General features: G+C 39.6%; 2 protein-coding genes across 3 annotated transcripts in view; both read left to right on the forward strand.

Annotated features, from left to right (window-relative positions):
- The first annotated feature begins 4,725 nt into the window (after positions 1-4,725).
- Positions 4,726-24,897, forward strand: part of SUN3 (Sad1 and UNC84 domain containing 3) — a 67,727-nt gene continuing 47,555 nt past the window's right edge. Inside the window, exons 1-4 of one of the 2 annotated variants that reach the window (XM_058444951.1) lie at positions 4,726-4,773; positions 4,858-4,985; positions 7,892-7,953; positions 17,805-17,908. In XM_058444951.1, the coding sequence (XP_058300934.1) occupies positions 4,864-4,985; positions 7,892-7,953; positions 17,805-17,908 (288 nt within the window). In that variant the 5' untranslated portion in view covers positions 4,726-4,773; positions 4,858-4,863. Of the gene's footprint in view, positions 4,986-7,891; positions 7,954-17,804; positions 17,909-24,897 lie in introns of both variants that reach the window. The other variant, XM_058444956.1, reaches the window with a different exon arrangement.
- Positions 14,342-14,977, forward strand: LOC116812462 (large ribosomal subunit protein uL1-like). The gene has a single exon (XM_032758136.2). The coding sequence runs from the start codon at positions 14,342-14,344 to the stop codon at positions 14,975-14,977; it is 636 nt and encodes a 211-aa protein (XP_032614027.1).

Genomic DNA, 24,897 nt, shown 5'->3' on the forward strand with positions numbered 1-24,897 from the left:
ACGGCTGAACGGCCAACCGGCGAGGGCGGCGGGAGCACTGGCAGCCAATAGGGGAAGCCTGAGGGGCAGCGGTGGGCCAATCAGGGCCGGAAGCGGAGCGCGGGCGCCGCCTGTTAACTGCTCGGAGCCCAGAGCAGGACCAGGGCAGGGCAGCGCAGCGATACCCCGGGGAACCGGGCGGGACGCAGCGGGTGTGGGAGCAGGGCCTTACTGTTGCAGGGGTGTGGGGGCGTGGGGGCGTGGGGACGTGGGCGCAGGGCGAGAGTCAGGCCTCAGTCCTCTTCATGCCGCTCTGGCTGGGAACCACAGTTACTGTACACATCTTCCGTTTATGCTTTTCCATCTTTCCACTTTTGCCCTCCCTTGTTACTGTCTGTTCCAGTCTCAAGCAGCTGAAAGCCCTTGGGTAATTCCCCTCTCCAACCTTCACCTCTGTGGGCTCAGTCTTTCCTTCTAGAACATACAACATACTCTCACCAGGGTTCCACCAACTGGAAGGGCTTTTACATTTTGTGCTTTTTTCTGATAATCTGAGTAACTTAAAGATAAGTTTTTCTTTTTTGATATATATTTATGTATTTCAATGTTATATAGCAGTTTGGGTTCTCAGCCTCATTGGAGAAACAAGATCATCTTCTCTTCACACAGGAGAGAGACTGGATTTCTTTGACTCTGCAGTGCTCTGCATGTTAAAATAATGACCTTTTTCTTTGGTTGAAATTTTTAATGACAGATTTTGGATTTTTTCCAACTTTATTGAGATATAATTAACAAACAAAACTTCTTCTTTTTTTTTTTTTTTTTTTTGAGACGGAGTCTCGCTTTGTCACCCAGGCTGGAGTGCAGTGGCGCGATCTCGGCTCACTGCAAGCTCCACCTCCCGGGTTCACGCCATTCTCCTGCCTCAGCCTCTCCGAGTAGCTGGGACTACAGGCGCCTGCCACCACGCCCGGCTAATTTTTTGTATTTTTAGTAGAGACGGGGTTTCACCGTGATCTCGATCTCCTGACCTCGTGATCCGCCCGCCTTGGCCTCCCAAAGTGCTGGGATTACAAGCATGAGCCACCACACCCGGCCAGCAAACAAAATTTCTATGTTTCAGTTGTACATGTTAGTTTTTTTGTTGTTGTTGTTGTTTTTTTTTTTTTTTTTCTTAAGACGGAGTCTCGCTCTGTCACCCAGGCTGGAGTGCAGTGGCGCAATCTCGGCTCATTGCAAGCTCCACCTCCCGGGTTCACGCCATTCTCCTGCCTCAGCCTCTCCGAGTAGCTGGGACTACAGGCGCCCGCCACCACGCCCGGCTAATTTTTTGTATTTTTAGTAGAGACAGGGTTTCACTGTGGTCTCGATCCCCTGACCTCGTGATCCGCCCGCCTCGGCCTCCCAAAGTGCTGGGATTACAAGCGTGAGCCACCGCGCCCGGCCACCATGTTAGTTTTATACACATGTATATTGTGAAGTAATTACTACAATCAAGCTAATTGACATATTCATCATCTCAGTTACCTTTGTGTATGGGTATGTGGGGTAAGAACACTTGAGATCTACTCTCTCAACAGATTTCAAGTATACAATACAATATTGCTAACTGTAGTCAGCATGCTGTACATTAGATCCCCGGAATGTATTCCTCTTGTAACTGAAACTCTGCACCTTTTGACCAACATCTCCCCATTCCCACTCCCTCTGCCCATCAGCCACTGGCAACTCCCATTCTACTCTTTGCTTCTACAAATTTGACTTTTTAGGCTCCACATATAAATTAGATCACACAGTATTCACCTATCTGTATCTGGTTTATTTCACTTAGCATAATGTCCTCCATGCTTATTCATGTGGACACAAATGACACAATTTCCTACTTTTTATGGCTGAATAATATTCCATTCTCTTTCTCTCTCTCCCACCCCACCACCACCCACCCACTGTGTGTGTGTGTGTGTGTGTGTGTGTGTATGCGTAAATCACATTCATTCATCCATCAATAAACATTTGGGTTGTTTTTATATTGTGGCTTGTAAATAGTGATACAATGAACATGGAAGTGCAAATATCTCTTCAACACACTGATTTTATTTCCTTTGGATATATATACCCAGAAGTGGGATTGCTGAATCATATGGTAGTTCTATTTTTAATTTTTTAAGGCACTTCCATACTGTTTTTCATAATGAGTATACCAATTTACATCCCACCAACAGTATACAATGGTTACATTTTCTCCGCATTCTTGCCTACACTTATCTTTATGTATTTTTGTTTGTTTGTTTTAAGATTAACAATTTTTTTTTAAATATGGGGTCTGGCTATGTTGCCCAGGCTGGTCTCAAACTCCTGGGCTCAAGCAGTCCTCCTGCCTCAGCCTCCCAAGTAGCTGGGATTACAGGCGTGTACCACTTTGTGCAACACTAGCTGTTTATCTTTTTTATAATAGCCATCCTAACAGTTGTGAGGTGATATCTCATTGTTGTTTTGATTTACATATCCCTGATGATTAATGATGTTGAGTATCTTTTCATATGCCTGTTGGCAATGTGTATGTCTTCTTTGGAAAAAAATGTCTATTTAGGACCTTTTCCAACTTTTAAATTCAGTTATTTGTTTTCTTGCTATTAAGTTCCCTTGCTGTGCAAAAGCTTTTTGGTTTTTGGTTTGATGTGGTTCCACTTATTTATTTTTGCATGTGCTTTTGATGTCATATTTAAAAAGTCATTGTCAAGACCAATGTCAAGGAGATTTTTCCTTGTTTTCTTCTAGGAATTTTATGGTTAGAGGTCTTATGTTTAATTCTTTTATCTATTTCAAGGTAATATTTGGGTATGGTATAAGATAACTGTCCAATTTAATTCTTTCGCATGTGAATATCTACTTTTCCCAGCACCATTCATTGAAGAGACTACAGTGTCCTTTCCTTATTGTGTACACCTGACAAACTTATCAATGTTTAGTTGGCTGTATATGTGCGGGTTTATTCTTGAAAAATACACATAGACTTTGACCCAGAAGTTCCTCCTCTGGGTATATATCCTTAAAGGTATATTCACACATATGGATAATAACTTAAATACAAGATTACTATTGCACATTATTTTAAATATCAAACTGCCCATCAATATGAGACAGGCTAAACAGCCTATGGCCCATTCACCCAATGAAACACTATTCAATCATAAATGAATGAGGAAGATTATCTCAAACAATAAAAAAAAACTTCCAAGATGCATGTTTAAGGCAAAGAAGCAAGATGCAGAGCACAGTTTATAGTAAGCTACCATTAGGAATGTGGAGAGATAAATATACATATAAAATATTACATATATAATACAATGTCACATACTGTGCATGTGTATCACATCTTTGAAAGGAAATACTATAAATGGTAGCATAGATGCTAGGAGAGAGGGGAACCAATAGCTAGAAGGCAGATGCCGGGTGGAAAGGCCATATTTGCAGTGTACCATTTTGTAACTTTCGAATTTTGGACCAGTAGATAAAAAAGTAGAAACTTGAGGGTTTCTTGGGATAAATCTAAGCTTTCAGAAAATAAATAGTAAATTGAAAAATAACACTTACAAATTCACCCAGAAATCAGCATAAGTAAAAAGAGAAAAAAGCAAAAACAAATATGAAGGAGCAGTAGAACTACGTGAAAAGCAAAAGGGAGACACAAGTGTCAATAGGTGGACCATTCTAAGAAAATTGAGGCAGTGGCGGAGAAGCAATATTTGAAGGCCTGATGGCTGAAAAGTAGTCCAGAACTGAAAAAACACACAAGTACCCAAACTGAAAAGACTCTCTGAGTTATAAGTGAGGAAAAACAAAAACTAGTATCAAACCTGGATACACTAAAATACAAATGGAAAATATGGATAAACAGAAAATCTTAAAAACTACCTGAGAAATTGCCAAAAAAAAAAAAGAAAAATGAAGATCAGACAGAATTCTCATCAGCAACAATCAATCCACAAGGCCATGGAGTAGTATCTCCAAAGTGCTGAGAGTGAAATTACTGTCATCGTAGAATTTATGCCCCAAATAAACCAGCTCATCCTTCCACCTAACTATTCCGTTTCTAGGTGTATGTTTAGAAAAACCTTGTGATGTGCATATAGCAACATGCAATGAGTATTATTCCTTGCCAAAAAAGCTGAAAACAACCTAAGTATACATTTATAGAAGGATGGGTAAATGAATTGTGATGCATATATAATGAAATACCGTAGAGCAATTAAAATGAGTGGAGTTAATGTCTCGAGATAAATAATGTTGTAAGAAAACCTAGAATGGCATAACATTTAGTTTATGTTGTAGGCATGAAAACAGTATTATTTATAGATACAGATTTACACAGTAAAGTATCAAAAATAATGAGAATAGAGTATATCAATTTTCAGGTTGTAGTTATCTTTGGAAAATAAGAGAGAGGGCTGAGATTCAGGGATACTCGGGGGTCTCCTATTATATTTCTGAAATTTTCTTTATTAGAAAAGCACTGAAGCAAACACAGCAAAACATCCAGATTTGCTATAGAAAAGCGGTAGGTACATGGGGGGGCCTTTGTATTATTCAGTGGGTTTGACATATGGTACAATTAGGCCCTTGAAGCAGAGAGGTGGATGCGTGTCCATGCCCTGGCTGGGCGTGGTGACCATATGCATTATGAGGTGTCAGGAGGATGATGCAACAGAAGACTCAGAAGCTTTTGAAAATTCCCTTTTCAAGAAGAAACACCCGTGGAGAAAGAAGACATTAAACAAAACAAATTTAAAAGCTGTATGTATAGCTTCCTGTTTTTCATAAAATAGGAATGAGGACAAATGTTGCTCTTCATCCTACCAGCTGTTTGTTCTTTGGTAGGGGATCATGAGTGGAAAAACAAAGGCAAGAAGGGCTGCCATGTTTTTTAGACGTTGCTCTGAAGACGCCAGCGGTAGCGCCAGTGGCAATGCTTTGTTATCAGAGGACGAAAACCCTGGTGCGAATGGGTAGGTAAACATGGCAGAACGGTGTGCCTGAAATTGTAGGTTTTATGTGTTACATCTGTCACTTGTGTCCTGTTCACCTGTTACCCGACAGACAGTGTTTTCACCCTTTATAGAGAAAATCATTTTCAACAGTTTCCTTTGAAGGTTTCTCTTGATCATAGTCTTACACTTGATCACAATACTTCTATGTCAATGGTATCTGGATTAATAACAGCAGACTGGGGAGAAGGATTAAGAAAGGAGAGCCACCCTCTTTAAAAGAATGAGCCACAGCAGCAGGAACTTAAAAGCTTCCAGATAATTCACTTTTTTTTTTTGTCATTGGGCTAGCTTGTATAGTCTTGGTGGTATGCAGAGCTTAGCACTGGGCTCAGGACTCTGGGCACAGAGTGGCATTTATTACATTCTTGGGTGATAATTGACTAAAGACTCTGGTAGGGGATGCACATTTTGAATGAATCACCCTGTTTCCTCTAGTGACAACATATGTGGGGATTATTATAGCAGGGAATCCAAAGACCCTAAACCTATTTACAAACTCCCTGCCCATGTGCTGCCTGCTGGGAAAACAAAAACTACAAGTAATGAAATAATCTTCCTATTGGTAACAATGAAGCGCTTGCACAGAACAAAACTGTCAATAAAAATAAAAGGAATGCTACAAAGTTATTAGTACAAGTAGAGCAGCATTTCAAAATCACAGTAATAACAAAATATGCTTGCCCCAAATGGCAGAATCCCACTGGCTGGGCGAAGGCACCGAAGGAATTTTCCAATGCAGAGCCTGGCAGCCAGTTTTCTAGTGGAAAACAAAAAAAAAAAACACTGGAGTTAATCTTTGGTAAATATGGTAATGTGATAATTTTCACTTAATGCAGCCCACCAAAAGAGCTCTTGTAGACCATAACTGACCTATGAACAACTTTTTTTATACAGCGGACCCCCTACTACTCTCCACATCTCCAATAATAGTTAAAAGGAAGAGGTTCCAGAATACACTTCCCTGGAGGGAAGAGAGTTAAGAAAGTTATTTTCTTAGTTGCTTTCCACACTGTCACACTCTTGGATAGCTAATAGGCATGACTGCTTTATGTAGGGGAGATAAGCTACTTAAAGATTCTGTACTGGGAGAATTAGGTGGCCCACTCTAGTGAATACAGTTAACGAATGGTCCATCTTAATGTGATTTTTCTTATGCTTTAAGTAGAAATTTTTAGTTTGCCAACTTGTAATACTTTATCCAGAAGTTTATAGCCTTCACATTAGATTAAATGTGATCATTTTAGCTTCCCTCCCCATCCACCCTTTAGGGCGTTTTAAAAGGTTAGATGTGAAAAAGTTGTCATTACAACCACTTTGTAAACCTGAGCAAAATCTACTGCAACAGATTATGCATGTATCCTATGACCCAGCAATGTCGCTATTGAAAATATACTTAAATGAAATACATACTTGTCTTCATCGGAAACCATGTACAAGAATGTTCATAGCTGCATTGCTTGTAGTAATATTTATAACTGCATTGTTTATCATAGCCCCAACACCCATCAGTGTTAGGATGGATATCCACAGGATATATTCACACAATGAAATACTATACAGTTGTAAGAATAAATGAACCACAACTATACACAACAGCACAGTTGACTCTCACAGACTTAAGACTGGGAACAGGAGGCAGACAGCTAGAGCCCATACCTGCATGGGTCCATTTATAGATGGTTCAAACCCAGACAAACCTACTTAATGGGGATAGAGCTCAGGAGAGCAGGTCCCTTCAGAGGTGGGAGGTATAGAGTTGATGAGGGCATAAGATGGGCTTCTGATGGACTTGGTATATTCATCTGCTCGGGCTGCAATAATAAATACCACAGACTGGGTGGCTGAAACAACAGAAATTTATTTTCTTACAGTTTTGGAGGCTGGGAAGTCCACGGTTCTAGCTGATTTGGTCTCTAGTGAGGGCTCTCTTCCTGGATTGCCTTCTCACTGTGTCCCTGTGTGACCTTTCTTCTGACCGCACAAAGAGAGAAAAAGTTCTGGTCTCTCTTCCACCTCTTCTAAGGGCAACAATCCTGCTAGTTTAGAGTCCCATTCATAACCTCTTTTACCCTTAATTAGCAATTAAAAACTCTATCTCTAAATACAGTAACAATGAGGGTAGGTCTTCAACAAATGAATGTGTGTGTGTGTGTGTGTGTGTGTGTGTGTGTGTGTGTGTGTGTGTTGTGTGTGTGTGTGTGTGTGTGTGTGTGTGTGTGTGTGTGTGTGTGTTGGGGGGTGGGGTGCAATTCAGCCCACAGAACTGAGTATGCTCAATTTCCAGTCCTGGGTGAGGTTTCATGGATGTGTTCATTCTGTGAGGCATCACTGGGCTGTACAATTATACAGAAAAAACCACAAATCATATTTGTATAGCATACTGTACTTCAACACAGAGTAGGTAAAAAGGTCATATGACTTTAAAGAATTTTATCAGATATTTGTAACTGTCATAGTTCTTTAGCTTAGTACAGAATTTCCATAAAATCAGAACCTGATTTTTCTTTTTTCATAGCTGGTTCTACATTTGAGACCTCCAGAAAACTGCCTTTGTTTTTTTCTTATAAGTATTTTAAGAATATAAATAGACATATACTAGCATAAGCATTGCATATGTGAAAGTAACAGGCATGACTATATGTATGTGCACTCATACATGCTGGTGAGTGTGTATCATCACTAAAACGATCTTCTCTCAATTTAAAAAATAGTGGATTGGAAATTAAAGTAATTCACAGACTCAACCTAGATTAAGCAAGAATGAAAATAAGTAAGTTTGTTGACTTGAGTGTAGTGGCTAAAGTCCAAGTTAAATGCATGATGTTGTTAAATTCTTTTTCTAATCATTGCTTTTATTCTTTTAGGGTAACTCGATCATGGAAGATTATTCTAAGTACAATGCTTACACTGACTTTTCTTCTTGTAGGTAAGTCTTCCTAAGTAATGATCCTTAAAACCATTTCACAGGATATGTCTGCCTGGTGAGAGAGAGCTCAACGGAATGACTCATATTTGTAAATAAATGCCATGGAAAGTGCTGGAGGTGACCTGCACATTCTCAAAGCTTTTTCGCTTGTTTTTTATTTCTGATTGTAAAGGTAATATTGGCTTTTTAATAGAAAATTTAGAAAGGACCTTTTTCTTTTAGAATTGTGGTTTGCTTTTTGCAAATGTTTTAGTCATAGATGTTGCTTTAAAGTTAAGGATTTCTAATATATTTATCGCAAACACACGTTTTACCTTTTCTAAATTTAGGTGACTCCACTTGGGAGGTTTTGACAACCAGAGACTCTTGCTCATCACACAGTTCCCAAATAAATTACTGCAGAATGTGCAGTTTGTAGTTTCATATCGGGAAATATCACAATCCACCACCCTCAGCACACTGGAAAATTGTTCTTTAATATATTGACAACTTAAGGCATGGATCTCCCATTAAATCAAAGTTTCAACCCAGTTATTGTTATAAAAAAGATCATACAGCATGTGATCTTTCTTATCTGCCTTCTTTCACTTAGCATAATGTTTTTAAGGTTCATCCATATCCTAGCATGTGTCAGTTCCTCATTCCTTTTTGTAGCTAAATAATATTTCATTGTATGTATATACCTCATTTTGTTTATCCATTTATTCGTGGACATTTAGAGTGCTTTTATCTTTTGGCTATTGTGAATAGTGATGCTGTGCATAAGTGTGTATGTGTGCTTATTTGAACACCGTTCTCAATTATTTCAAGTATATACCTAGGAATGAGATTTCTGGGGAGGAACCACCAGACTGTTTTCCTCAATGGCTGCGCTATTTTCCATTCCCACAAGCAGTGTAGGGGGACTGCTATAGTTTGGATATCTGTCCTCCCAAACCTCATGTTGAAATTTGACCCTCAATGTTGCAGGTGGGGGCCTAATGGAAGGCATTTGGGTCATGAGGGCAGATTCCTCATGAATCACTTGGTTCCATCCTTACAGTAATGAGTTGTCACTCTATTAGTTCCTGTGGGAGCTAATTGTTAAAAAAGAACCTGACTTCTCCCAGCTCTCTCTTGCTTCCTCTCTCACCATGTGATTTCTGCACATGCTGGCTCCTCTTTGCCTTCCACTATGAGTGGAAGCAGCCAGAGACCCTCACCAGCTGTAGATGCTGGTGCCATGCTTCTTGTACAGCCTATAGAACTGTGAGCCAAATAAACCTCTTTTCTTTATAAATTGCCCAACCTCAGATATTCCTTTACAGCAACACAAATGGATTAAAACAAGAAGTCCAATTTCTCTACATTTCTACTATCATTTTTTTCCTTTTTTTTTCATTACAGCCACCTGATGGATGAAAAGTCATGTTTCATCATGGTCTGATTTCTCTAATGACTAATGATGTCAAGCATCATTTTATATGCTTATTGACCATTTGTATGTGTTCCTTGGAGACATGTCCATTAAAATCTTTTGCTCATTTTTGATTAGGTTGTTTGTCCTTTTGTTGTTGAGTTGGAAGAGTTTTTTTATATATTCTAGATACCAAACCCTTCTCAGATATATCACTTGAAAATATTTCTTTCATTCTAGGTTGTCTTTCAGTTTCTTTGATACACAAACGTTTGTAATTTTGAGGGTGTCATATCGAAGAATCCATTGCCAAATCTTTTTTAAAGAGTTTTGTGGTTTTAGCTCTTATAATATTTAGGTAATTGACCCATTTTGAGTTCATTTTTGTATATGATGCAAGGGATCCAACTTCATTTTTTGGCATGTGGAAAGCCTGTTGTCCCAGGACCATTTGCTAAAAATATTGCTCTTTCCCTATAGGAATCTTTGAATGTCTTGTCCTCCTTTCCAAAAACTGAATTGGCTATAGTTGAATGGGTTTATTTCTGGATATTCTAGCCCATTAGTCTATATGTCTATCATTATCCAGTATCATGCTGTTGGGATTTTGATAAAGATTACTTTGAATCTGTGGACAGCTTTAGGTAGTGTTGCCATCTTAGCAATAGTAAATCTTCCAATTCATGAGCACAAGTTGTCCTTCCATTTATTTAGGTCTTCTTTAATTTCTTTCAGCCATGTTTTATAAATTTCAGTTTTGATTCTAAAGTAAATCTCTTGTAAGCAGCATATAGTTGAATCATGTTTTTAAATTCATTCTGCCAGCCTCTGACTTTTGATTGGAAAGTTTAATCCATTTTCATTTACATTAATTACTAATAAGGAATGACTTACTTCTGCCACTTTTCTATTTTTTAGAAAATCTATATCTTATACCATTTTTGTTCTTCATTTCCTTCTTTACTGCCTTCTTTTGTGTTTAATTGCTTTGTTGTAGTGCACTGTTTTGATTCTGTTCTGTTTCATTTCGTATATGGTTTTTAGATATTTTCTTAGTGGTTACCATGGGGACTTCAACTAAGACCCTACATTTATAACAATATAGTTTAAATTTATACCAAATGAACTTTAATAGAATACAAATACTCTGCTCCTATTCAGCTCTGTTCCTCTTTTTTTTCCTCCTTATGATCTGTATTCACTGGAATTTACTCCTGTCTGTGTTGTCAAAAATTACATCTTTACACACTGGGTACCCATAAACATAGATTTACAATTATGCTTTATAAATTTTTCTTTTAAATTATGAAAGAAATAAAAGAAGGAGTTACAAACCCAAAACAATAATACTGGTTTCATATTTACCTCTCTGTTACCTTTACTGGAGATTTTGATTGCTTCATGCGGCATTGAGTTACTCTCTAATGTCCTTTCACTGCAGCCTGAAGGAATCCCTTTAGCACTTCCTGAAGGGCTGGTCTAGTCATAGAGACACCATGAGCTTTTCTTTATCTTAGAATTTTTTTTTTTATTTTTTTATTTATTTTATTTTTTATTTATTTATTTTTTGAGACGGAGTCTCGCTCTTTCACCCAGGCTGGAGTGCAGTGGCGCGATCTCGGCTCACTGCAAGCTCCGCCTCCCAGGTTCACGCCATTCTCCTGCCTCAGCTTCTCCGAGTAGCTGGGACTACAGGCGCCCGCCACCACGCCCGGCTAATTTTTTGTATTTTTAGTAGAGACGGGGTTTCACCGTGGTCTCGATCTCCTGACCTCGCGATCCGCCCACCTTGGCCTCCCAAAGTGCTGGGATTACAAGCATGAGCCACCGCGCCCGGCCTATCTTAGAATATGTTAACATTTTCTTCAGTTGGGAGAATAGTTTTCTCATATATAGAATTTTTTTTCTTTCAGCACTTTAAATATGTCATCCCACTGTCTTCCGGCCTCCATAGTTTCTGAAGAAAAAATCAGGTGATAATCCAACAAAGACTTCCTTCTATATAACAAGGCATTGCTCTCTTTCTACTTTCAAGATTATCTCTGTGTTTTTGTCTTTCAACAGTTTGATTATAATAGGTTTCAGCATGAGTCTTTTTAAGTTTGTCTTACTTGAAGTTTGTTGAGCTTCTTGGATGTGTAGATTCACAGCTTCTTATCAATTTTGGAACTTTTTCAGCCATTATTTCTTTAAATATTCTTTTTCTTATTTAAAATTTAAAAATTTTTTGTGGGTGCATAGTATATATACTTATGGGGTACATGAGATGTTTTGATACAGGCATGCAATGTGAAATAATCATATCATGAAGGATGGGGTATCCATCCCCTCAAGCATGTATCCTTTGCTTTGCAAAAAATCCAAATACAATCTTTTAGTTATTTTAAAATGTTCAATTAAGTAATTTTTTACTGTAGTCATCCATTGTGTTGTCAAATAGTAGGTCTTATTTATTCTTTCTATTTTTTGTACCTATTAACCATCCTCACCTCCTCCGTCTTTGACCCTACCCTCACCAGCTTCTGGTAATCATCATTTTACTCTCTATGTTCATTAGTTTAATTGTTTTAATTTTTAGCTCCCACAAATAAGTGAGAACACATATTTGTCTTTCTATGAATGGCTTATTTCACTGAACATAATGATCTCCAATTCCATCCATGTTGTTGCAAATGACATTATCTCATTCTTTTTTATGGCTGAATAGTACACCATTGTGAATATGTACATTTTCTTTATCCATTTATCTGCTGATGGACATTTAGGTTGCTTCCAAATCTCAGCTATTGTGAACAATGCTGCAACAAATGGGAGTGCAGATATCTCTTTGATATACTGATGTCCTTTATTTTGGGTGTATGCCCAACAGTAGGACTGCTGGATCATATATTAGCTCTGTTTATCATTTTTTGAAGATTCTCCAAACTATTCTGCAGAGTGGTTGTACTAACTTACATTTCCACCAACAGTGTATGAGGGTTCTTTTCTCTCCACATCCTCTCCAGCATTTGTTATTGCCTGTATTTTGGGTATAAGCCATTTTAACTTAAGTGAGATAACATCTCATTGTAGTGTTGATTTTCATTTCGCTGACAATCAATGAGACTGGCACCTTTTCATATGCCTGTTTGCCATTTGTGTGTCTTCTTTTGAGAGATGTTTATTTGAATCTTTGGCCCGTTTTTTAATCAGATTATTTAGGTGGGTTTTTTTTCCCTATAGAGTTGTTTGAGCTCCTTATATATTCTTCTTATTAATCCCTTGTCAGATGGGTAGTTTGTAAATATTTTCTCCCATTCTGTGGGTTGTCTCTTCACTTTGGTGATTGTATCCTTTGCTGTCAGAAGCTTTTTAGCTGTGATCCCATTTGTCCATTTTTGCTTTTGTTGCCTGTGCTTGTGGGGTACTGCTCAAGAAATTTTTGCCCAGACCAATGACCTGGAGATTGTCCCCCAATGTTTTCTTATAGTTGTTTCATAATCTAAAGCCTTAGTTTTAAGCCTTTAATCCATTTTTATTTGATTTTTGTATATGGCAGGAGATAGGGGTCTAGTTTCATTCTTCTGCATATGAATGTCTAGTTTCCCCAGCACCTTTTATTGAAGAGACCATGATTTCCCCAGCATATGTTCTTGGCACATTTGTTGAAAATGAGTTCTCTGTAGGGGTTCTCTATTCTGTTTCATCAGCTTATCTCTCTCTTTTTATGCCAGTACCCTGCTGTTTTGGTTACTAAGCTCTGTAGTATAATTTGAAGTCAGGTAATGTGATTCCTCCAATTTTCTTCTTTTTGCTCAGAATAGCTTTGACTATTTGGGGTCTTTTGTGGTTCCATATACATTTTAGGGTTTTTTTTTCTATTTCTGTGAAGAATGTCATTGGTATTTTGATAGGGATTGCACTGAATATGTAGATTGCTTTGGGTAGTATAGACATTTAGCAATATTGATCTTCTAATTCATGAACATGAGCTGTCTACTTTTTGTTTCCCCTTCAGTTTCTTTCATCAGTGTTTTATAGTTTTCGTTGTAGAGATCTTTCACTTCTTTGGTTAAGTCCTAGGTATTTGATTTTATTTGTGGCTATTGTAAATGAGATTATTAATTTTTCAGATTGTTCACTGTTGGTATATAGAAATGCTACTGATTTTTGTACATTGACTTTGTATCCTGCAACACTGCTGAATTTGTTTATCAGTTCTAATAGTTTTGTTTGTGGAGTCTTTAGGTTTTATTCCTAATATAAGATCATATCATCAGCAAGCAAGGATAATTTAACTTCTTTCATTGCCGTTTGGATGCCCTTTATTTCTTTCTCTTGTCTGGTCGCTCTAGCTAGGACTTCCAGTACTATGTTGAATAGCAGTGGTGAAAGTGAGCAACCTTGTCGTGTTCCAGGTCTTTGAGGAAAGGCTTTCAGTTTGTTCCCATTCAGTGTGATACCAGCTGTGGATCTGTCTGTCATTCATGGCTTTTATTACATTGAGGTTTTCTATACCCAGTTTTTTTAGGGTTTTTATCATGGAGAGATGTTGAATTTTATCCAAATGCCTTTTCAGCATCAATTGAAAACCATTATATGGTTTTTATCCTTCATTCTATTGATATGGTGTATCACATTGATTGATTTGCATATGTTGAACCATCCTTGCATCCCAGGGATAAATCCCACTCTGTCACGATGAATGATTTTTCTAATGTATTATGGAATTCAGTTTGCTGGTATTTTGTTAAGGGCTTTTGCATCAATATTCATCAGAGATACTGGCCTGTAGTTTTCTTTTTTTCTTTCTTTCTTTTTTTTTTTTTTTTGATGTGTCTTTGTCTGGTTTTCATATCAGGGTAATACTGGCCTTGTAGAATGAGTTTAGAAGTATTCCCTCCTCCTCTCTTTTTCAGAATAGTTTGCATAAGGTTGGCATTAGCTCTTCTTTAAATGTGTGATAGAATTCAGCAGTGAAGCTCTTTTCCGGTTAGCGTGGCGGGAGAAGCCATGAGCAGCAAAGTCTCTCACGACACCCTGTACGAGGCAGTGCGGGAAGTCCTGCACGGGAACCAGCGCAAGCGCCGCAAGTTCCTGGAGACGGTGGAGTTGCAGATCAGCTTGAAGAACTATGACCCCCAGAAGGACAAGTGCTTCTTGGGCACCGTCAGGCTTAAGTCCACTCCCCGCCCCAAGTTCTGTGTGTGTGTCCTGGGGGACCAGCAGCACTGTGACGAGGCTAAGGCCGTGGATATCCCCCACATGGACATTGAGGCACTGAAAAAACTCAACAAGAATAAAAAACTGGTCAAGAAGCTGGCCAAGAAGTATGATGCGTTTTTGGCCTCAGAGTCTCTGATAAAACAGATTCCACAAATCCTCAGCCCAGGTCTAAATAAGGCAGGAAAGTTCCCTTCCCTGCTCACACACAACGAAAACATGGTGGCCAAAGTGGATGAGGTGAAGTCCACAATCAAGTTCCAAATGAAGAAGGTGTTATGTCTGGCTGTAGCTGTTGGTCACGTGAAGATGACAGACGATGAGCTTGTGTATAACATTCACCTGACTGTCAACTTCTTGACAGTCATTGCTCAAGAAAAACTGGCAGAATGTCTGGCCCTTATATATCAAGAGCACCATGGGTAAGCCCCAGTGCCTATATTAAGGCACATTTGAATAAATTATATTACCAGTTAAAAAAAAAAAAAGAATTCAGCAGTGAAGCCATGGGGTCCCAGGCTTTTTTTTACTGGGAGATTTTTTATTATGGCTTCAATCTCATTACTTTTTATTGGTCTGTTCAGGTTTCAAATTTCTTTCTGGTTCAGTCTTGGTAGGTTGTATGTGTCTAGTAATTTGTCCATTTCTTCTAGACTTTCCAATTTATTGGCATACAGTTGTTCATAGTAGCTAGTAATGATACTTTAAATTTGTGCAGTACCAGTTTTAATGTGTTCTTTATTATTTCTAATTTCATTTGTATCTTCTCTTTTTTTGTTAATCTGGCTAAGGGTTTGTCAGTTTCATTTAATTTTTCTAAAAACCTTGTTCCATTGATCTTTTGTATTGTTTACTTCATTTCAATTTTATTTATTTCTGCTCTGATCTTGATTGTTTCTTTTCTTCTACTCATCTTGGGTTTGGTTTGCTCTTGCTTTTCTAGTTCTTTAAGGTACATCATTACGCCATTTACAGGATATTTTTCCTCTTTTTCAATATAGGCACTTAGAACTATAATCTTCCCTCTTAGTACTGCTTTTGCTGTATCCCATAGGTTTTATTTATTTCTTCATTTCTTTCTGCCCCTTTCTCTCTCTCTCCTCTTTCTGACACTGCCACAATGCATATGTTGATCCACTTCGTGGTGTCTGATAGGTCTCTTGGGCTCTGTTCACTTCTTCACTTTTTTCTTCCTGTTCACAGACTCAGTAATTTCAATAGCTCTATCTTTAAGTTAACTGATTCTTTCATCTGCCTGCTTAAATCAACTGTTGAGCCCTTCTAGTAAGTTCTTCATTTTAGTTATTCCTCTTTCAGCTTCAGAGTTTATATTTGGTTTCTTTCATAATTTATTTTTATCAATATTCTCATTTTATACATACATAATCTTCCTGGTTTCCTGTAATTCTTTGTCCATGGTTTCCTTTAGTTTTTGAACATGTGTAGAACAGCTGATTTAAAGTTTTTGTCTCATAATCCCAATGTCAGATTCCTCAGGGATGGTTTCTGCCATTTTCTCCTTTTGAACGGGCCATACTTTCCTGTTTCATCGTATGCCATGTGATTTTGTAAATTGAGCATTTTAATATTATAATGTAATAACTCTAGAATTCAGATTTCCCTCTTCCACAGGGTTTGCCTGCTGTTGCATGTTGAGCGCTGCAATCACTTGTTTGTTTAGTAACATTTTCAAACTTTTTTTTTTTTTGATACGGAATCTCACTCTGTTGCCAGGCTGGAGTGCAGTGGCGTGATCTCGGCTCACTGCAACCTCCGCCTCCCGGGTTCAAGCATTTCTCCTGCCTCAGCCTCCCAAGTAGCTGGGACTACAGGTGAGCATCACCACGCCCAGCTAATTTTTGTACTTTTAGTAGAGACAGGGTTTCACCATGTTGGCCAGAATGGTCTTGATCTCTTGACCTCATGATCCACCCACCTCAGCCTCCCAAAACTATTTTTTAAGACTGTATTTCTTGTCGCATATGTTTACTATTCCACTATCTCAGTGGTTAGCCACTGATTTCACACATATTTCCTTGAATTCCTGGATCCAGAGAGAGACAGAAAGACAGAAACAGAGACAGGGGCCGGGCGTGGTGGCTCACGCTTGTAATCCCAGCACTTTGGGAGGCCGAGGCGGGCGGATCATGAGGTCAGGGGATCGAGACCACGGTGAAACCCTGTCTCTACTAAAAATACAAAAAATTAGCCGGGCATGGTGGCGGGCGCCTGTAGTCTCAGCTACTCAGAGAGGCTGAGGCAGGAGAATGGCGTGAACCCAGGAGGCGGAGCTTCCAGTGAGCCGAGATTGCGCCACTGCACTCCAGCCTGGGTGACAGAGCGAGACTCTGTCTCAAAGAAAAAAGAAACAGAGACAGAGACAGAGAGATTACTCTCTCAGTCTTTGCAGCTTGGCTCTAAGCTGGGACACTCCTTCAAGGCTAAGCCAGGCCACCTAAAACTCTGCCGTAGTCTTCATCTCCTGCTTATACACAATCTACAGATCCACCAGAGGTGCAACCCAGTATCTTCTCGAGGTCATTTATGAACATGCGTCCAGTCCTAGAAACGCGCATTACATTCTCTGTTTCCTAGTATATGATGCAGCAGTCCTTCTGAGCCCTTTTTTCAACAAGAGACTGCCTCTTTATTCATGGGCTTCTGGGTCTGTCTGCCACTTCCATCATCTACTGTCTTTTGTCCCAGTTGGGCTTCGGCAGTATGTCTGAAGTCTTTCAATAGATATTGCCACTTCCTAGAAAGCTATGGGGGTGGAATAAACACAGGTCAGCTTCTGTGCCAGCCCCTCAGGGAACCACTAGATGAGTCAAAAAACATTGCAATGGTATTTGAAGAACAAGGTCTATATTAAAGGAATGTGAAATGCTGTCCCTATAGCTGCCACCACCAGGTTAGGAAATGGAAGATAGTAGTCAGGTAAACAAAAATGCCACATGCTCTGTTTCTAGAAACTAGCCCCCCCATCTTTAGTTATCTGGTTGCTGTAAGTTTTGGATTAGATTCCAGAGTTCCAAAAAAGTTGATTCTGTCAATCTTTACTAGCTATATTTTTTTATATGGAGGCCTGATTTTTTGTGTGTACTATTCCACCATTTTCCATGATGTTACCCAAGGATCTGATATTCTTAAGAGTATACATATTCTACATGTTTAGGGAAATTCTTACGAATACATGTAAAATATTTTATGTTTCCAGAGAAACTCTTTAATCAGTTTGTCTTTTCTTTAACAGGACTCTTAACTCATCAGTGGCTTAAAGAAACAGATGTTCCTCAGAAATCCAGACAATTATACTCCATAATTGCAGAATATGGTTCAAGGCTTTATAAATATCAGGTGATATTTTGTTAAGTCATTTTGTATATCACTCATTTAAAGTTTAATATGCTACAGGGCTAGTTCAACTTTCAATATGTTATCTTTGTTTTATATGAGAATATCTAATAAAATTAATGTAGGAAATGGAATTCTATTAAGTGGTTTCTGTGGTTTGAATGTGACCACCAAACCTCATGTTGAAATTTAATTGCCATTGTAACAGTGTTCAGAGCTAAGACGTTTAAAAAGTGATTGGGTCATAAGAGCTCTGAATTAATGCCATTATCATTGGAGTGGGGTAGTCAACTGAAGAGTGGGCTCCTAATAAAAGGATGAGTTTGGCCCCATTTCTCTCTCTGTCTCACATGTTCCTGTGCCCTTTCACCCTTCTGCCATGGTAGAACCCTCATCACATGCCAGTGCCATGCTCTCAGATTTCCAAGCCTCCAGAACTGTGAGCCAAACAAACTTCTGTTGTTTATAAATTACCCAGGCTGTGGTATTCTGTTATAGCAGCAGAAAACATACTAAGACAATAGTTTTATAGCTATGAGGTCCTAAAAATTCTCCACATTTCCCCAAGAGAATCTCAAGCACAAATAAAATGGCAAATAAACCTTTATCATCAACTTCTGCCTCACACTGCCTGACACTGGACAGGAGTATGGCACTTTCCTTTGTCCTGAAGCTAGTTAGATCTAAGTGGGCTTAGACTGAGGCCAGTCGCTGAATGTCCTTTCTGATTCACCCCACCCCCAGCATTCCAGAATAAGCCTTGTCCATTCTATACTCAGAAACTCAGAAGATTGGAGGGAGGAGGGTGGCAGCATAACCACCCAAAGGGTTCACCTTGCCTGTTGCCTTGACAGAGCCAATTTATCAAGACAGGGGAATTGCAATGGAGAAAGATTAATTCACGCAGAGCTGGATGTGTGGGAGACTGGAGTTTTATTATTACTCAAATTAGTAACCCCAAGCATTTGAGGATCAGAGTTTTTAAAGATAGTTTGGCAGGTAGGACCTTGCGAAGTGGGAAGTGCTGATTGGTCAGGTTGGAGATGGAATCATAAAGAGTCAAAGTGAGGTTTTCTTGCTGTCTTCTGTTCCTGGGTGGGCTGGCAGAACTGGTTGAGTCAGATTACTGGCCTGGGTGGTATCAGCTGATCCATCTATTGCAGGGTCTGCAAAATATCTCAAGCACTGATCTTAGGTCTTACAATAGTGATGTTATCCCCAGTAACAATTTGGGGAGGTTCAGACTCTTGGAGCCAGGGGCTGCATGACCCCTAAACTGTAATTTCTAATCTTGTAGCTAATTTGTTAGTCCTAAAAAGGCAGATTGGTCCCCAGGCAAGAAGGGGGTCTTTTCAGGAAAGGACTGTTATCAATTTTGTTTCCGAGTCAAACCAAGAACTGAATTCCTTCCCAAAGTTAGTTTGGCCTACTCCCAGGAATGAACAAGGACAGCTTAAAGGTTAGAAGCATGATGGAGTCAGATAGGTCTTGTCTCTTTCACTGTCATAATTCCCTCAGTTATCATTTTTGCAAAGGTGGTTTCAGCAGGGGCTATGACCAGGTCACTGCGGCTCTGTGGGAAGATGGACAGACATATTGACCTGTCTCCACCAGTATGCTGATCTTTTAACCCATAGTGACTTCAGTGACCCCAGTCAGTGGCCTTGGCCTGACTGATCAGATTCATACTTCATACCCTTTTGCTCAGGGCCTCTGAAATCTTCTACTTCCCAGTTCTTTCAGCAACTGCCTCATTCCAATGTGTCTTGCCATGTGAAGTCCCTAAAGGGAGAGGAGACGGCACGTGTATGATGCCCACAGCATTCCAGTCCAGTGAGGAAGCCTCCCTGGAGGCTCATAGGTTGCTGCCCGGGATAACTCCCATCTCAAAGGTGCTACTCAGTTTGCATATGCTGAGAATCTATGAGACCCCAGTCTTAGACAAAAGCACAACCACCTGGAAACCCCACAGAGAGGGTCAGCCACAGAGAGCTCCTACTCCACAAGGTCCTCACATCAAAGACTAAGACCAAGCCCATGGAAGCTGAAGCTGGATAGTTAGGTCATCACCAGAAAAGCAGAATGAGCATGCAGAATGGTCAATGGTGGCTCCAATTATTGCCAATTTGTGCCTAAGCTTCGTTGTGATGGTTAATTTTGTGTGTCAGTTTGGCTAGGCCATGGCACCCAGATGTTTGGTCAAGCACCAGTCTAGATATTGCAGTGAAGGTATTTTTTAGATGTGATTAACATCTAAATCTATAGACTAAGTACAGAAGACTACCCTCTACAATGTGGGTTGGTCTCACAGTGATTTTAAGGTCTTAAGAATAAAGAATGAGATCCCCCAAGAAAGAAGAAATTTTGTCTCCAAATAGCCTTCAGACTTGAGCTGCAACATCAACTCTTCCCTGGTTCTCCAGCCTGCCAGCCTGCCCTGAAAACTTAAGACTTAGCCCCTACAATCATTTAAGCCAATTCCTCAAAATAAATCTCTCTATATATATACATTGGCTTGGTTCCATTTCTCTAGAGAACCCTGACTAATACACTCGTAAGTTTATCTGGCAGGTTCTGTTGGTGCCTGAATATTGGGTGCCCCTTTGCCCACAGTCTTCTGCTGCAGATCTTTGCAGTGATGGTTCCTTTCTGAAATTCCAGCTAGCTCAAATATCTCCTTGTTAGACTGGCTTCTGTGACCACACAAACCACCTGTGACAATATCCAGGTGTAGGTGCATCCTAGTTTTTACCCCTGCTTTATCTTAGACACTCATTGATTTCTTTACCAGCTCTCTTCTTGCCTTCTTCCCTTTTAACAAAAATGTAATGATCAAGGAGCTTGTCTAGAGCCTAGAAGAGTCCCCACGTAAACGGAGGTTTAATAAATATACACAGGGCCGGGCGCGGTGGCTCACGCTTGTAATCCCAGCACTTTGGGAGGCCGAGGCGGGCGGATCACAAGGTCAGGAGATCGAGACCACGGTGAAACCCCGTCTCTACTAAAAATACAAAAAAATTAGCCGGGCGTGGTGGCGGGCGCCTGTAGTCCCAGCTACTCGGAGAGGCTGAGGCAGGAGAATGGCGTGAACCCGGGAGGCGGAGCTTGCAGTGAGCCGAGATCGCGCCACTGCACTCCAGCCTGGGTGACAGAGCAAGACTCCGTCTCAAAAAAATAAATAAATAAATAAATAAATAAATAAATAAATAAATAAATATACACATTAACAAATAAATAAATAAATTATCTGAGACTAATCACATTTTTAAAAGGCATCCTTCCCTTCTACCTTCCGATTTTAGACTAACCAGCATACTCAACAGCAAATTCGACCTTTTAAAAATGTCTAGCCAGCCCAACATGGTGGCTCATTCCTGTAATCCCAGCACTTTGGGCAGGTGAGGTGGGCAGATTGCTTGGCTCCAGGAGTTCAAGACCAGCCTGAACATCAAAAAATTAGCTGGACATGGTGGCATATGCCTGTAGTCCCAGCTACTCTGGAGGCTGAGGTGGCAGGATCACTTGAGCCTGGGAGGTTGAGGCTGCAGTCAGCTGTGCTCGTGCCACTGCACTCCAGCCTGGGTGATGAAGCAAGACTCTGTCTCAAAATATAAAATAAAATGTCTATGGCCATGTTTCCAAGGACAGTATTTTTCGTGAGGTTGAAGTTGAGCTATGATCATTTAATTTTTGACCAGTGTTAACCTGGTTTTCACATGGACAAGAGCACTGTCAGAAACCACTGGAGACTGTAACTTATTTCTACTTGAGTTCTTTATAAATCCCAAGCTACATAAAGTAGATGCTGTTTCTCAATCTCCTGAGCTCAAGCGATTACAGGCGTGAAACACTGCACTAGGCCAGTAATAGATTTTAAATATGCTCCTTTGCCTTTAGATATTATTTTTTAATGACATTTAATGGATGATAAAATATTCCAATGAATAATATTTTCAATGAATACTTATTTCTAAACAATTGGATTGTCTCTAATTTTTTAAATATTATAAACATAAACATCCCATGGCTTAATCAATTTGCCTCTCCTTGATTACTTAATTAGGATAAACTCTTAAAAGAAAAATAAGTAAAGAATATTTATAATTTTTAGGTGACCTTGTTTTCATATTGAATCCTAATGATTTGATATTACTTTTCAAAAAGCTGGATATATTGCCCCATATTCCACCATGGAGAACAGGATAATGGTAATAGTTATGCATCAGAAGGGATCCTAAGAACACTAAATATATATTACACTTTATCCTCGAAATGACCTTTCCGTAAGAGTATTACTAAATCCATTTATAGATTAGGAAGCCGGATCAGCACAATGAAGGAAGGCAGCCTGTGGTCACACCACTGCATATTCCAGAGCTGAAATGGTCCTCCCTGAGGACCCAGATTTTGTTGAGACTGGGCCTGCCATTCAGACTAAGACTTTGCTCACTGCTACACCGAGAACAAAATTTTATTGTCATATGCCACTTTCAAATCACCAGCACAGTCTTAATCCATTTGTGCTGCTATAACAAAATGCCATAGACTAGGTAGCTTATAAAGAACAGGAATGTGTTTCTCACAGTTCTGGAAGCTGTGAAGTCCAAGATCAAGGCATGAGCATTCCATGTTTAATGAGAGCTTTCTTGTGTCTTCATGTGGCAGAAGGTCAAAGGGTGAAAAGGGCCTAAACTACTTCCTTCGAGCTTTTTATTAAAAGCACTAATCCTATTCACGTGGGTGGTACCTTCATGACTTAATCACTCCCCAAAAGACCCTACCTCTTAACACCACCACAATGGGGATTAAGTTTCAACATAAATTTTGGAAGAAACATAGATATTCAAGCCATAGTGATCACAGTCGTGAGTTCAAGACCAATGACTTCAAATTACTTACTCCAATATTTAATTGGTTTCTATCTTAAAATCCATATTAAGCAGCAAGCTTAGTTATTTACCCAGGGCACAGTCTGCAATCACTATAGTTTGTAGGATTCACCTTGAAGTTATATGGTTAAAAGTTAGATATCTTATGGGACTTCATTGAGAAAAAAAATTTTCATGACCATGTTAGAAATTTGTTAACACACCATTGAATTTATCTTGGTTCAAATTACTAGAGCCATCTTCCAAGGCATAAAGCTTTGAGTCTCAGTCAACATTATCTGAAGAAAAGAAAAAAAAACTAAATAAAAAACAAATAAAACTGGGTTTTGTCCATGGCTATTTCTTTGCCAGCCTCTACCTGACACCTTCCTATCTCAGGAGGCTGTAAATTGACAGCACATGCAGACAGACCCTACTTTAATCCATGGTTAGGATGAGGCACAGGGACTTTGTTGCTGAAAACAATATCCCTGGAGGCTGTGTCCTCTTAACGAGTGCTCTGGACATTTTCACATCTGATGAGGCTTTCCCTGACGTAGGCTTTGTCATGAGGCCAACAGCTTACAGGGAGGGATGTTTTAGGAAGGTTCCCAGGACACTGAACCCCCATCTCATTGCCAGAAATGTTGCAGAAAGATAATCAACTATGCACAAAGCAGCCTTTATAACACTTTTGATTTTCTTTTTCCACATTGTGGATGTGGTAAATTTTGGTCATTGGCCTGCCCCCTCTGCCACCCATTTGGCTGCTGTGATGCTCTGAAACAAATTTATAGCCCACAGCTAATAACTTTCAAGAATTTCAGGCATGAGTAGATTCCAACCTCATCTTTCTTGCATTATCTTACTTTTCCAATGTTTATTTTATCTTCACTTTCACTTCCTCACTTACTGTTTTGTCCTACATGTTCTTATACTATATATGTTCCTATGGTAGAACTTGCCTGAAATGCTTTTGGGAATGAGGCAAAATAAAAATGTTTTTAAAATTGTGAAAAAATTTATTTTTCAAGGAACTCTCAAGTTCATTTATCAGCAAATTAATTGAGGAGTATTTTCTATAGTTATTTTAAGGCTAGAACGGAAAAAAGAAATAAATCGAAAACACTGCTCCTACTGACAGGGAACTTGGTCAAACAGAATGTGAAAAACTAGAAGTGAGAATCTCTATCTACCAATGATAAGCTCCCAAATTCACATCCTTGCCAAAATAAAAATGTTGAGGAGAATGTATAAGAAGTGTAATTGTTCAGAACAAAAGCAAGGCAATATTTTTCTTTTTTTTTTTTTTTTTTTTTTGAGACAGAGTCTTGCTCTGTCGCCCAGGCTGGAGTGCAGTGGCACAATCTCGGCTCACTGCAAGCTCCGCCTCCCGGGTTCACGCCATTCTCCTGCCTCAGCCTTTCCGGGTAGCTGGGACTACAGGCGCCCGCCACCACGCCCGGCTAATTTTTTGTAGTTTTAGTAGAGACGGGGTTTCACCGTGGTCTCGATCTCCTGACCTTGTGATCCGCCCGCCTCGGCCTCCCAAAGTGCTAGGATTACAAGCGTGAGCCACCGCGCCCGGCCTAGGGCAATATTTTTCTATGTGCCACACTACATTCCATTCTGACATCATTATCACACATGACACAACAACATCACACAAGACAACACATTTATAGTGTGTGGCACTATTTTGGGCAGAGCAAACTGATAAAAAGCCAGTCTTCGAAACGGAACAGCAGGCTAATTACTGGATAAAGACGGAGCATTATTTCCCAAATAACACATTGATGGTCACTGTAGGAGGTTGAAAGGTGATCCCCAAAAAGATATGTCTACCTCCTGTCCGGACCCCCAGAACCTGTGAATGTGACCTTTATTTGGGAAAAAGGTATTTGCAGATGTAATTACGTTTCTTGAGATCAAATCGTCCTAGATTACTCAGATGGATCCTAAATACAATGACAGGGATCTCTTTAGGAGACTTACAGAGGAGAGAGACACAGAGAGGAGAAGAGACCACATAAAGGCAGAAGCAGAGACTGGAGTGATGCAGCCACAAGCCTAGGAATGCCCAGAGCCACCAGAAGTTAGAAAAGGCAAGAAACAGAATCTCCC

This window comes from Hylobates moloch, unplaced genomic scaffold, assembly GCF_009828535.3.
Source record: "Hylobates moloch isolate HMO894 unplaced genomic scaffold, HMol_V3 SCAFFOLD_1, whole genome shotgun sequence".
NCBI lineage: Eukaryota > Metazoa > Chordata > Mammalia > Primates > Hylobatidae > Hylobates > Hylobates moloch.

What these genes read in the sequence shown, in the direction of transcription:
- LOC116812462 (XM_032758136.2), top strand. Translation starts at nt 14,342, where the DNA reads ATGAGCAGCAAAGTCTCTCACGACACCCTGTACGAGGCAGTGCGGGAA.